This window comes from Salvia miltiorrhiza, chromosome 7, assembly GCF_028751815.1.
Source record: "Salvia miltiorrhiza cultivar Shanhuang (shh) chromosome 7, IMPLAD_Smil_shh, whole genome shotgun sequence".
NCBI classification, from domain to species: Eukaryota; Viridiplantae; Streptophyta; class Magnoliopsida; order Lamiales; family Lamiaceae; genus Salvia; species Salvia miltiorrhiza.
In genome coordinates this window covers 9,772,545-9,787,915 of record NC_080393.1, presented here as the reverse complement: position 1 = coordinate 9,787,915, position 15,371 = coordinate 9,772,545, and the positions used below count along the sequence as shown (strand labels likewise).

Below are 15,371 nucleotides of genomic sequence, written 5' to 3'. Positions count from 1 at the left end.
TACTTCTCTCTTCTTTCTTACATTTAGGCATTCTTCATTGAACCTTGGCCTATATATATACATATATATATATATATGGAGTATAATTTATCCGTCTCCATCCATCTCGTACAAAGGTAGCTAAAACCATGTGACCACCCACCGTTGATTTTTTCTGTGTATATTGCTGTAACCACCAAAAATACTTCATTAGTTCTACTATTTAAGAATCCAATGTAAATATGAATCCAATTATTTTTCCCCTTTCAAAAGAATTTTGGATTTTGGACTATTTTGTTTTATTAAGCCTTCAAACGAACAGTACGATATCTTCTTTCTATATCGTGTGTAATTTTTTTATTGATATATTTTATGTCTTCTAAGGCTTTAACATTATCAATGTGTAAATTAGAGGTAAAAAATGTTAAAGATTAAAGGGATATACTGTTAGTTGCAAATACCGATGTCTTCAACTAAGAATAAAGGACATTTTAGGTTTTAGGTTCACTACATTAAATAGAACTTAATAATGTGGGACAAGTAAATGCATTTTTTTTTAATTATTATGATGTCGACCTGCGATTTAGTTAAAATAGGGGAAACAGGAAACTCTTCTTTATATTTGTGCTTTTCATTTTTTTTTTCTTTTTGAAACAGAAATTGAGCGATTTGTTTATATGAACTTTCTTTTTTCTCCAGATAAATAATCCACCTTTTAAGTGTTTAAAATTATTTCAAGCAGTATTGTTTTAATAAGAAACTTTTTGTTTCTTTAATTGCTCGTTAGAAATACAATTGGACTTTAATGAGTTCATAATTATAAAAGAAGAAGTTTTGAGCTTTTCTTTTTTCTATGGATAAAAATAAAGTTTTGAGTATTAAGAAGTTAAAACCAGTCTTAAATAGAGTTGTTGGACCGTAGATATTATTTTCTTTAAAAATGTGGGCATTGGAATCATTATTATTATTATTATTATTATTATTATTATTATTATTATTATTATTATTATTATTATTATTATTATTATTATTATTATTATTATTATTTCACCAGATATTTATACATTTAACTATATAGAAAATAAAAATGACTGAGATGAGAAGCGAGGCAGAAAAAAAGAGTTTTTCGAATTACTAGACCATTATTTGGTCATCTTCAATTACTATATACAAAAATATTGAATCAACATATCCATAGGCCATGAACTAATGATCAGAATGCTACAAATAATTGACATCAGAATTAATTTACACAGCCTTTCCCCCCTGTTGGCTGTTACAGTATCCTCGAATAACATCCTCAGCAAAAAAATAAAAAATAAAATGCAGACTATGTCACTTGTATGTTCCTTAGACCTTCACTGCTGGAGCCAGAGGGCCGAAGACCAAACTCGCTAGTCGGGCCGCTGTACTCGCTCACGGTGTGTTCAGCACTTTCTAACGCCATCTTCCTGAACTTTATCAGATCCTCTCTGTACTGTGTGGTGTCGTATAAGGAGTCGTAGTCCGAGCTCCCATGAGAATCGTTTAAAATGTTGTGTCTCGGTTGAATGCCCTCGGTCAAGTCATCTAGAGGTAAGTTTCCTTCCAAAGCTAGGATTATCTGCATCAACACAAGTTGAGAAGAGTAGAAAAAGTTTCAGTCCTCTACAGGTATTTCCCAGTGATTCTACAGCACACTGCAGTGAACGATATTGAAATTTAAAGACGAGAAATAAAAAAGAGGCACACTCCGGTACATCTGAATGCATGGTGCATCCGTGCTAATTAAATCCTACTTGGAGATTAATAAACCCTAACTAGGATTAATAAACCTTAATTGGGGATTGATGAACCCTAATTATATTTGCTTAGGGTGGACACACCGTACATCCAGATGCACACAAGTTTTTGCCGATAATAAAAGATTGATTATTTAGAGCAGCAGAAGCATACACAAACTGCGGTACATTCTGAAGTTGGGAGCACCTCAGTTGAAGGGTAGTAGTGTATAAAGTAAGAACTAGGAACAGTTGGGATGTTCTTAGCAAGCATAAATAGATGTACCTGACTCATCTTTGGCCTGCGTCGAGCCAAATGACGCACACAGACAGAAGCACAAGCAACCATCCGAGCCATCCCTACAGAGTCATAATCTTTCTGCAACCTTGGATCAGCCACGCAATCAAAGTTGTTATTTTCCAGCGCTTGTGAGAGCAAAGGCCTTGCCTATATTAATTAAGACAAGTTATGCGTCTGAAGCAATAAGTAGTGCAGAGCTTCCTAACTAAACAACCTCGACTCTGACTCGAGTCTCCAGGAATTAATCTTCAAGAAGCTTTTATAAATCCTTTTCCAGTCCTATATGTTTCTCTTGCTCTTGATGGCATAAAGCTTGTAACAAAGTTCAACACAACTCCACCAGAATTAACTTAAAAAGAAAGGTGCGTGGAATGAGAAAATGCTCACCCAATCAATGATGTTATCATCAAGGTAGTTTTGTGATCTATCAATTGGCCTGCGGCCGGTAATTATCTCCAAAAGCACAACGCCAAATGAAAAGACATCTGACTTATCTGTTAGCTTTCCAGTAAGAGCATATTCTGGAGCTAAATAACTGCAAATGATGAGGTGTATTTGATGAAACGAATTGCATAATCAAAATAAGATTTTACAATATGACATGATTTATTGAGACAAAAGCTATAGTCTATATTTCTTTTCAAAGTTTAGCAGCATAGGCATCACAACCACCAGTGAGAAGTAGGCAGTTAGTCTCCAGACGCTTACCCAAAAGTTCCCATTACCCGAGTGGAGACGTGAGTATCAGTATCTGAATAGAACCTAGCCAGGCCGAAATCTGCTACCTGGATTAAAATATCCAATGATGAAGTGGATTTAAGTACATAAATTAGCAGCAGTCATCTTTTTTCAGAGAACAGGGACATATATTTGATACCAGCAAACGTATATTTCAAGCCTGAGTGAAATACATCTAAGTTAGAAGGTTTAGTTTCAGTGATCTTATTCTTGGTTCCTTCCCAACATCTCCAAAGCTGAAAAGAAAAAAGGAAGGGAGAAAGGAGCTAACTAGTCAGCTATGGCTTTTAGAGGATAGGATTGAGTTCATCTGGAGTCAACACACATGCATTAAAGTTTTTTTTGGTTCTGATTCAACTAATTGATCATATTATAATAATCTTTGTTTTTTTTTTCTTTTTTTTATAAACTATATCACTAACGTAACTTTCCCCTCACCATACAATATCATCCTTCAAGAATGCACCACAAGCTTCCTTTCCTCATCTACAGAATATGTTGGTTTAGCATCCCATGCAAAGAGTGTATGCGAAATGAATGGTTTGAGGATTTTTTTTTCAAGAAAAGGTGAACATGAAAAATCAACAAATAAGCAATTCAAAGAAAAACACGACTGCAGGCTTGTTTACCACCTTTTCTGTCTAATTGATTAGGTAGATAAGACATTTTCCTATGGTTTAGGAAGATATTATTGAATATAATTAATCTATTGTATGAATGAAGCTCTTTCTAATTAAAGTTGTCTTCTTTCCTCCTTTTTATGATCTACGCGATCTTGTCATACTCTTTTTAGTTTCTCTGATTCTTTTTCTGCAATTTAATTAAATTATGATAGCAACACCTATGACTCAAAGACTATAATTCTTCTTTACATCCATACACTTACTACTAAATTACTAATGCACCTAACCATTTCCTGCTTATCAATATCTGAGACTTGTAGTTGTAATAGTCTCCATCAATCCAAGAGGGCCATTTCTCCTTAATTTTGGAACCTTCTTGTGCCAGATAGCAGCAATTCTTAGATCTATAAATTCAAGTATTTTGGATTTCTGTTTTGGCCAAATTCCAGCTGAATGTTTGACCGTCTGCTCTCTGACGGAGAATAGATCAATGCCCATACTTAGTGTTTAACATATATACCTGCATAAGATTCGTTTTAAAAACCTTTTAACAAGCACGTATGAAGGTATGACTAGCAGGCAGTACAACACTTCTCTTTCTATTCTGTTCATTTTTCTGACTTTTCCTGTGCATTACTACCCACCACAGAGAATATTACTCCCTCCGTCCCATTATTGTTGGCCTGTTTGCCTTATTGGGGTGTCCCATTAATATTGGCCTATTTCTCTTTTTGGTAATGATTTTACACTACAAACAATGTGGTCCCACACACTTTTACACAACAACCCTATTCTCCTAAATACTCGTGCCCAAAAGAAATAGGCCAACAATAATGGGATGGAGGGAGGAATACCAATTCAAAATATGGTCAAGATCAAGTCATCAGAAAAAGTATAATTGCAAGGCTAATAACAACTCCTTATAGAAACATAGATGCACACCTTCGCCTCAAAATTTTCATCAAGAAGAATGTTAGCTGACTTGATATCACGGTGTATGATCTTAGGATGACCTGTAAATATCATCAACATTAATGTGATTGAATCTTTTAGGAAAAAGGTAGAAATAATGTTCATAAGTAGGGGCAGGTAAGACATACAGTCCTCATGCAAATATGCCAATCCTTTTGCCGAGCCTAGGGCAACTTTCATCCTAGTAGCCCAGTTTATAGGATGTTTGCCCCCCTTTCCTGCATCATATGCGTATCAGATGACACAGTAATTCAAAAAAGAGATGGAGCATGGCAAATTACATCACTATTTTTAGTTCCTAAAGTTGACAAAACAGTTACATTTCGCAAGAGGAAAAGCTTGTTGATGAAAATTTAAGTTGCAGGCTGAAATGTAATGGAAAATAAATTACACAAGACCATTAAGTCAATTAGTCCCACAATTAAAATCTAAGCAAAAAGGCACAAGGCTGTGTATTCAACAACTTACCCAGTTATAGATAAATTACAACACAAAAGTAATATAAGACTTTTTGCATGCCATGCATATATGATATTAATAGGAGGAACAAGCCACCTCAATTTTGGGGAAAGGATATGAGTTGATCAGTATCAAGCACTATCAGTGAGATTAAAGTTTCAAAATTACCAGTATAGCTAATTTCTGATAGTGAAGAGAAATCCTCCAAGAAACAAAAACTTAGCCATGATCTTTATGTTTCTATCAGATTGATACAATCAGAATACTACAAATTAAAGTCTTAGTGGAGGTTCCAGTGGTACTAATTATTTCTGGAGAAATAATTGTAAAGTGATGTAAATCACTGGCAAGGACCTGGAACAGCAACCAATTTCTATACCATTTTCTCTTAGGCAGACGAGGAATTCATAATCACATTGACCAACTCAATAATGCATTTTAGACACATATATACCTTATTTTACAAAACCTCCACACCATATGCTTAGAATTAAAATAAAAAGAAGTCTCGTGTATTTAGGCAGAACTTCATATATGGCAAACCTACTGCAAATATAGTCAAGTCAAATCCATTAACATACCATGTAAATGGAACTCCAAAGTTTGATTAGGGACATATTCATACACTAGCAATCTTCGAGTCCCTGAAATGCAGTGCCCAAGTAGTGATACTAGATGGCTGTGATGAACACGACTTATAATCTCAACCTCTGCCTGAAATTCACGCTCCCCTTGACCACTCCCAATCTTTAGTTGCTTAATTGCAACATCTCTACCATCATGAAGCACTCCCTTATGAACATATCCAAAGCCACCTTGACCAAGGAGGTTGGTGTCAGAAAAATTCTCTGTTGCAAGTGCAAGTTCTTCATATGTGAATGTAGTTTTTGTGGAATCCAAGCTCGTAGGAAGGGTTGTTTGTGGAATAGCCTCCAAGGAGTTCAGGCTGCTACTAAAAAAAGGTGGAGTAGTAGATACATCCATAGATAGGTGAGAATTTGGTGAAATGACAGGTGGAGGAGTGGGCTTTGGAAGGCCAAAGGCATTGGCGTTAGATGCTGGAGCTGGCGGCCCGTTGTACTCTGGACCATGATAAGGATCATCTATAAAAGCAAAAGAGACAAGTTCATAAAGGTATGTACAGAAAAACAAATAAACAGATACATGGTACTGGTGAGGACAAAACAAGGGCGCCCTAGCATCAATGGACATTCCTGTTTTTCTCAAAACCCCTTGAATAATTAATTCAGGTTGTTGCCATCATAATGTTTGTAGTATATGAATCATCTTAAATAAAAACAATAAAAAATTCCAGAGAAGCTCACATGTATTGATTGCTTCAATTCATAAGCACCAGTATAGAACTTGCAAACCAAAACCTCATAATTAAGCAATTTTCTTTACCATTATCGAATTTTGACGCTATCCATGAAAAAAATTCAACACCAGCATCTAAACTAATATTTTGAACCTAATCTCATGCTCTTTAGAAAAGAATAATCTTGACATTAATTTATTCTACAAAAAAGAACCCACAAATCATAAGTCAATTTGAAGACAACTGAAGTCTTTTGTCTTCATTGAGTCAACCAATCAACATAGAATATTTCAAAGAATCCCCAACGACTTCGCACATGACTAAAGTTAATCCACACCATATACAAGAGCAAACTAAAAATTAATCGACGCAAAATCATAAAAATAAAATAAAATGCTTACAATATAAAAATTTATCAACCTTTGAGCCCCTGTTTCTGCGAAGGAGCATAACCAAATCCGTCCACCCCAAGATGCTTCCTCTTCCTCCTCTTGTACCAAATGACGAAAATACCCACGCAAACCAGCACGATCGCGCCGCCTATCCCTATCCCCACTCCTAGCGCCACCAATGTCGAGCGATTGCCGGACGCCGTCGGAGGTGAGATCATCGCCGGCGGCGGCGCGACTTGCGCCGTCGGAGTGACGTTCCCCGAAGGCGGCGGCGGAAGCACAAGCTCCGCCGGAGATGGAGGACCAGGCGGAGGCGGCGGTGACGTCGGGGCCGTAGCGACCCCCGGCGGCGGAGAAGACATTACCGGAGTTGTATTGCTTCAGATTTTCCAACAGAGAGCCCTTTCTTAGAGAGAGCGGGGGAAGAGAGAGAGAAGGCTACCTGAGACTTGAGAAGCTTTAACACATGCTGAAAAACAAGGGAAAGCGACGCAAAACGGCGTCGTGTGGGTTCCTTTTCGCGGCTCTCTGCTGAGTGGTGAGAGAGACAGCTCCAAGGAGAATGAGATGACGTCGTTTCATGCCTCAATTCAATATTTGGATATTTCCGTATTTTTTCCTTTTCTACGCAACGCAATTAAGGAACGTCGATATCTCTACATACTTCGCCCTTCCTACTTCCAAATATTATCCTCGCCTATTAATTCAACATTACTCATAATTATGTGTTTTCCATTACAACAAGATATTCCTTCCCAAAATACCCCCTCTCTCATCAAAATAATTATATTTCACTTTCAAATTAATTTAATAAATACATTTAATATTCTCTAAAAATATATATAATTATATATTTTGTCCTTAATTATTGCTCCATGTATTATTTTTTCACGAACAGTAACAAAAACAAAAAATTTAAGATAATTCAAATTAAGAAAGAAATATTTTAAAACTAAGAAAAGTACTTACTTATGTTAAGATAAACTTTGAGATATGAAGATATTCAATTTTTATACTCCATAAAACTAGGGGTGTGTGTGTGGTCCAGCTCCATTACCCATAGTGGGCCTACGAGCATGCAGGTCCTCCTACATATTTACAAAATTAATCAATTAAGAATTCCGAAATTTAGATTGATCACCATAAATACATACCTTAAAATCATCTTGTGTTATGTGTATAAAAGCTCGAATTCTACATATTTAGCTTTAGAAATACCCACTCCATCATTAAACCAAACAACATTTCATTATTTATCCTATGATATGATATGTGAGTTTAATGTGATCACGCTGCCATAAAAGTGTTGCCGGTCCTTGTGCGATTCGTTACGGATATTAAGAATCAGATTCATAGTATACTTTTCATCTTGAATTATTGCTTCGCTTCCATTTATGTATATGCACCATTTTAATGTTTTAATATTCTTTCATGGCCAATTTATTCTTCTATCCTGTCAGTTAAATAATTTCCTTTATGACAAGTTTTATTATGAAAATAAATTAGAAAATGAACAATATAGTTTTTTTTTAGTAAAACAATATACTACGTCTATATACTATATTAAAAAGGGAATTTTCAATTTCAAATCAATTTCAAAATTGAGTGGCAATTTTGTAGTTAGAATAAAATTGAAGATTTATTTATAAGCTATACATCTTTTTTTTTCTTGTTCTTTAACTTCTTATTTTTCTATTTTATTTCTTTTTTAAAATTGTGAAATTCGACTAATTATAAAATATTTTATATGCATATCAAATTAAAGATCATGACAAGAACTTTAATTTGATACTATATATTATGTAAATATTGGATTTAAAATATAAAAATTATATTTATTTAAAGATTAAAACTTAAGAAAATTATCTCTCCTCTCTCCTCTTTTTTTTTGAATAAATCCATTTTTTTAAAATTATGTTTTAACTTGTATTGTTTTCTTTTTTTACAATATCAATTTGTATTAATATGAATTATTCTTTATTAATTTTATATTAAAGTAAAATATATTTATCTTAAATTATAGTATTTTTAATATATTTAGATTTTTTATATAATAATCAAATTAATATCAATTTTATGTATAATATAAAAATATATTTCGCGCGTTGCACGAGTTCAAATGCTAGTAGTTAGAATCAATAAGTTTGATGTAAAAAAATCTTACTAATCGGATTACTAATTGTTTAATTTACGTAGTTTGTTATTTCATCATATCTATTACAAGTGTACATGAAAAATACTAGTATGAGAAGAAATACAAACACGATAGCTAAAAAGGACTTGGACTACAGAAATTACCAATGCCATCAAAAATGGCTGGCATTAGCACACCAAGAGTTGGGTTATCTTACAAATGGTGAAATAATTAGTAACTACTCACTATGAAGTATGATTCAACAACAACTAATTGTCCATTTCTTCAGAATCATAAATTGCTCTAATTTTGCTGTAAAATCACAAATTTAGCAAATTCTTGTAGATATCTGCCCCATTCTGTATACCCATTTCTAGGTCCCTCAATGATATGGTTTTCTCACCTGGCATAGCCACTTTCTTTGCCTCGATTAGCATCTGATCGAGCAAATGTGCATTCAGCAAGCTTCTTAGATTTTGAGGCGTAAGCTCAGCAATCGTCCGGGAGATACTATCAGTGCTGCAAGAACTATCCAGCTCAAAGCCACATAACAAACCGTCCTTCCCTTTAATGCTTGCCTTCTTCTCAAGAATCATGGCAAGATCTTCGCAAGTCAAGTCATCGAATTGTAGCCTCGCTGAGAACCTTTTGTACAATTTGAGGTTGGACTTCATGTATTGGTTCAAGGCCTTGTAGTTTCCGGCTAACACGATCGATGAGTCTCCCTCGTCCATCGCAGCTATGATCTCCTCCAGTGTATTCGAATTAATGGGATCTTCCTCGTCTATGTTCACAAGCAGTAGGCCGCCTTCTGCATCTTTCATCTGGTCATGTCAACAATGCTCTATTATGTGGTGCGGTTTTAGGAATTAAACTATATTATGCTAAATGAAACAGCTCTTAACCTTTTGATTTCCTTGCATTTCAGTCACAGTGTATGAAGCCAAAGCTCCGGCCAAATAAAATAGTTTAGCAATTATTCGAGCTACTGTGGACTTGCCTGTTAACGTATGTATAGAAGGTTGCAGTAAGAGTAGCAGACAGTGAAACAAACATGAATGCTTGACAAATTCAGTAGGTGTATACAGAGCATTGTGAAATCTCTAATAGTCTAATGACAGTAATATTTTCCATTTATACACATTTTCAAGCAAATTAGTTGCATACAAGACTTCATTGTATTCCATTTTGCAATGAAGAGCGAGGCCATTTCCCGCCTTCATAGTAATCTCCACACCGTTCTTTTTCCAGATAAATTTTCTTGGTCCTTATCTTAACAGCCAGGCAACACTGTGGCTGGCTAATGTTTTCACATATAACTTGATTAAACAAAAAATGGTAGATCAACAAAATTCATCTATCCAATTAAAGAAAATTTCGTTGCCTAAAAGGATCAAAATACCTAGACTTGCTGGGAGCTTATAGACAACATTATGCCCTTTCCATTTCTACCCGTTTACCATAAAATAGTTGATATTTTACCTAAGGTAATGGGGAACTTAAGAGTCCCTTCCTAAAGATGGAATTCCTTGGGTATATTTATTTCATAAATTTCTGCCCAGCAAACTTTCTATATACCAAGGCACATGAAACTCAAATTAATTAAGACGATATCCAGAATATTGAAAGAATTATGGAGCATGATAGTTAAACAAAGAGGAAATAAGTCTACTTGTCCTAAAAGATTAAATATTTACTTATGTAATTTATCAAAAAATAAATAAAAAATCTCCTCATTCCATCTCAAAATCCAAAATTTCCATCAAAGACGATGATCATCCAACTGCAGAAATTCTGATCATCCACTAATCACCCCAATTAATCTACTCCAAAATCATACGCCAATTTATTTTTCTCATCAACCATAACAGCTTCCGATTATACAAAATTATTACTATCACGAAATTACACATAAACTCGAAAAAACGACGATACCACAATTGAAAAACCGCGATTGATTACGATTTTGAAGCCGTACCTGTTCCATTGCTGCCGACGAATACCATGTGAAAGGGTTTTGGAGGTATAACCCTAAGTCCATCAGCGGCGTCCTTCTCCGCGTCAATTATTTTCTCCAGAATTGATTCCAACTGCTTTTTGATCTCTGACAATCCCACAATACTGGAAATTTCATGTTTGACTTCATCCAACTGATGGCAGAAAAACCACGAAGAAATGATTGTGATTGTGAGGCAAAAAACTTTTGAAACGAAAGAGAAAAATTAAACAATTGGAGGAGTTGGAAAGGAAGATCGAAATCAAGGTACCGTTGGTACGTCTTCGTAAAAAGTTTCACATTGGATAACCGACATTCTTTCTTGATGTTGGATTCGTGGGGTGATTTCGTTTGAGGTTTTTGAAGGTCGGAATTTAGGGCGGAATCTTTAATTAATTGTAAAATAGTATCAAGTGGACAAAAGTTACAATGTAAATTATGTAATCTCCCTATTAGTTATTAACTTATTTTAATTTAATTTCTAATAATGGGTAACGATAGTTTCAAAAAATAATGGGTAACGATAAGATGTGTATGTAATGCTTTGTTTATTATCCGCACAGGAAGATTTTTTTTTTGAGTAATGCTAAACACACATAATATGTGCGAACATAATGCCCTTAAAAATTTATTACTTAATTTAAAATATTATTATTCCTAATTTACCCTTAATTATATTAGAAAGTTTCTCTAGATTTTCTTTTTCTTTTTTTTTACTGCAATAACTTTGGAAACAAATATAATTGATATCCACTAATCAAGATCCTAACTAACGTAGACATGACCACTTTATTTTATAAATGATATGAAATGAATCTTTTTATTGAAAATATAAATATTTTCATTAATCATGATTCTATTTATTTATATTTTTTTTCAAAAAATAAAAATTTATGGGTAAAGTAATACTACGACTTATTTTTTTAAATATCCTTTAAAAAATGTCACAATATTAATATTTATTTGTACGTTTTATTTTGTTTTCCTTTTCTTTTCCTTTTTATTTGGGTTTTGTTTTTTTCTTTCCATCATTTTTATTAATTTATTTTCACAAGCAATTCCTTCCTATTTTATATTTTTAATCTTGAGTTCATTAAATTTATTACTATAATATAATTTTATTAAGTAACTGATCGTTGTGCTCAACATATGATATTATTTTCATAATTATATTCAATTTAAAAAAAATATTAATTTGTTATTTCGAGTTTACTATTTCATCCGTCCCATTATTGTTGGCATATATTTGTTTTGGGCACGGGTATTTAGGAGAATAAGATTGTAGTGTAAAAGTGAATAGGGGTGTGTGAGACCATACTATTTGTAGTGTAAAATCATTACCAAAAATGGAAACATGTCAATATTACTGGGACACCCCAAAAAGGAAAACAGACCAACAATAATGGGACGAAGTAAATTTTTATTTAATTATCGATCGATATGTTCAACATATGACATTATTCTCACAATCATAGTTATACATTTATGTTTTATAGGTTTTATTTCAATTTCACTAATTTGTTATTGTTTATTAACCTATACTCCCTCCGTCCCCAAAATAAGTTCCTCTTTGGGGACGGCACGGGTTTTAAGAAAAAAGTGGTAAAGTGTATTGATAGTGGAGAAAAATATGTTATAATTAGTATTGGGAGTGGTGAAAATGTGAAAAAGTGAAAAGTAAAAATAAATAAAGTATTATTAGTGGTGGGGTAGTTGTCCAAAAATGGAAAGAAAGAAAGAGGAACTTATTTGGGGGACGTCCCAAAAAGGAAAAAGAGAAACGTATTTCAGGGACAGAGGGAGTACTTTTTTTTTTTTTTGAAGCGTATTAACATATACTTTTATGATAAAATCAAAGAAAGTAGTTAACATATGATATTATTCTAAAAAATTTAGCTATCCCTTCCTATTTTATATATATATTTTTAATTTCAAGTTCACTAATTTATTGCAATATAATGTCCTATAGTTTAATTTCATTTAGCAATTGATCGATGTTTCAGCGTATGACATTATTTTCACTATTATAGTGGAGTAATTTTTTTTTATTATTTAAAGTTCAGTACTAATTTATTATGATATATTGTCCTATAGTATATTTTTGTTGAGTTATCGATCGATGTACTCAACACATAACATTATCCTCACAACTATAGTCATTCATTTATATTTTTTTTAATTTCACTAATTTGTCATTAACTTATATTTTTATGAAATAATTAAATAATGTAACTAGCGTATAATATTATTCTAACTATTTTAATCATTCCTTCATACTTTTTGTTTTTTATTTAATTGCTCGTAATTTTTTTTTCTTATTACTTATAATTATTTCAATATTTATTAATTTAAACAAATGATTAATCAATTCAACAAAAAATGATCCACATATGATTATTTTAAAAACACCGCAAATATTCATCGGTTCAAATCCCTTTGAAAACATGACTAAATTCTATAGTATATTGTTATGCTATGTGACATTATTCTCATAATTATAGCCATTAATTTATATTTTTTAATTCTCATTTCAATTTCACTAATTTAATATTATATTTTGTTAACCTATTATTTTATGAAATAATCAAATAATGTCGCTAACATATTATACTATCAATTCCTTCCAAATTTATAGGATTATGAAATAATCAAATAATGTAGTAAATGTATGATATTATTCTAATCGTCACAGTAATTTAGTCCTATTTTATATTTTTTTTTATTTGAAAGTCACTAATTTAATTATTACAATATAATGTCTTTTTTCTATAAGAGTAATTGTGTTATTCATGTATTACAAAAATTACTATAGGCAAATGAATATTTTAAAGGGATTATGGCCAAAGAATACATGAACTTTGAAAAAAGTTACAATTTTATCCTGAACTTTCAATTAAGCTTCAAAATACATGAATTTATATTTTTGTTGCAATTTTCACCAAAGTTTGACTTTCAACGAAATGAGAGCTTAATTGACAGTCGGAAATTCACCTCATGTTGATTTAACTTCTAATGATGATGAGTATTTAGAAGCTCGGATATCTAAGAAGACAAAAATTAATATATTTGACTTAACTTCTATTGTCAATTAAGCTCTAATTTCTTTGAAAGTCAAACTTATGTGAAACTTACAATAAAAATATAAATTCATGTATTTTGGGGCTTAATTGAAAGTTGAGGTGAAAATTGCAACTTTTTTCACAGTTCATGTATTTTTTTACCATAACCCCTATTTTAAAATCAATATTGGGACGTTGTTCAAATTTCTTTTTGATAACATTATTAAGTTATTATTTTATTTTTGTTATCTTTTATTTTTTATTTTTTATTGTAGATTATTTCCATTAATATTGAGATATTTTATTTTTGTCTTAATATTATATATTTTTTTCCAGAGATTCAATATTGATATTGAAAAGGTGTTTTCCAAACACCTCATAATACTATAATATATTTGAATTTAAATTATATATATATATTTATTTATTTATTTATGGGAAAATATGATTATCCTCATAATATATAAGAGAAAAACATTCATTTAAATAATGTCTATGAGAAAAAAAATTGGCACGAAAATTTTGGCACATTTTGAATGAAATAAATTCAATCATCCACTTTCATTCGCCTATGTTTCTTACGTGAAAAATAATTAAAACAAAGAAGTATATTTCAATTTTTATTATGGACGCTTATTGATGTTTCAGGAAATGAAATTTAATTATTAAGGAAAGATTATGATGAATCTTTTTCTTAATAATCATCATGGGTAATTATGTAAAGTACAAATTCAATTAAAATAAAAATAATTTCTTTATTTATAAAAGTATGTAAAATGACGAAAAGTCCAATTATGTGCACACATAAGCTAGCCCATCGGGCTAATCAAATTAAAGGCGTAAAAATAAAATTATCATTTGTATTTTATTATTCCTAATGATCTAATGTATAATGTATAAAATATACATAGATATTAAAGATATAAATTATATAGCAAAGCATGAAATGAAAAAATATAAGATATTCAAGATTACATAAACAAAATTATATTAAAATGAGATAGTAAAATTTAACATGTATCAATGCACTAGAATCAATCTGGATTATTACTGAATAAATAGTGGATTTGTCATGCACTTCTCATTGACAGAAAAAAAAAAAATGGTATCACTTTAAAATGAGATACTAATAATTAATTTCTAACTAATGAGATACTAATAATCAATTTCTACAAAAAAATCCATAATTAATTTCAATTTTTTTAATGAAATTGCACACACACACACACACACACACATATATATATTCTAACTAATTAATTTCACTTTTTTTAATGAGGCTACATATATATATTTAAGCAAATACCATAGATCATGTGCATTTAGCATTATTGTTTTTTTTTTTTTTTTAATCGAAAACGAAAATAGAAAAGGGTGTGAAAACCCAAGGCAACCTTAGAAGACCACAAGCCACAAGCCGATCTTGTTTGTGTGTCTCATGATTCAGTCTTGTCAAATTTTAAATAGCGAAACTTCAATAAGAAAAATCAAATGAAAAGATGAGTAGTCGTCTATTACAGTGAATAAAAATAATTAGACAAAATGATAACGATTATTACAACATCCTAGATAAAAATTAGGATTATGCTTTGGTCTGCACCGAATCGGTTCGAATCGAATCGTCGAAATTGAAAATCGAG

General features: G+C 31.8%; 2 protein-coding genes across 3 annotated transcripts; both read right to left on the bottom strand.

The window, feature by feature from the left end:
• Window positions 1-1,090: 1,090 nt before the first annotated feature.
• On the bottom strand, window positions 1,091-7,374 carry LOC130992444 (proline-rich receptor-like protein kinase PERK1). 2 transcript variants are annotated; one of them, XM_057917071.1, is made up of 8 exons: window positions 6,571-7,374; window positions 5,414-5,935; window positions 4,502-4,591; window positions 4,344-4,414; window positions 2,749-2,825; window positions 2,428-2,575; window positions 2,026-2,187; window positions 1,091-1,582 (listed from the first exon to the last, which is right to left on the bottom strand). In XM_057917071.1, exons 1-8 carry the CDS (start codon window positions 6,902-6,904, stop codon window positions 1,310-1,312), a joined length of 1,677 nt encoding a protein of 558 aa, XP_057773054.1. In that variant the 5' UTR covers window positions 6,905-7,374; the 3' UTR covers window positions 1,091-1,309. The 2 variants fall into 2 exon arrangements, with proteins under 2 accessions (XP_057773054.1, XP_057773055.1); XM_057917072.1 differs by having other exon boundaries at window positions 6,552-7,298.
• A 1,347-nt stretch (window positions 7,375-8,721) lies between these two features.
• LOC130992443 (uncharacterized) lies at window positions 8,722-11,163 on the bottom strand. The gene is made up of 4 exons (XM_057917070.1): window positions 10,944-11,163; window positions 10,655-10,826; window positions 9,582-9,676; window positions 8,722-9,500 (listed from the first exon to the last, which is right to left on the bottom strand). The coding sequence occupies exons 1-4, from the start codon at window positions 10,986-10,988 to the stop codon at window positions 8,997-8,999; spliced, it is 816 nt and encodes a 271-aa protein (XP_057773053.1). The 5' UTR covers window positions 10,989-11,163; the 3' UTR covers window positions 8,722-8,996.
• Window positions 11,164-15,371: the final 4,208 nt, after the last annotated feature.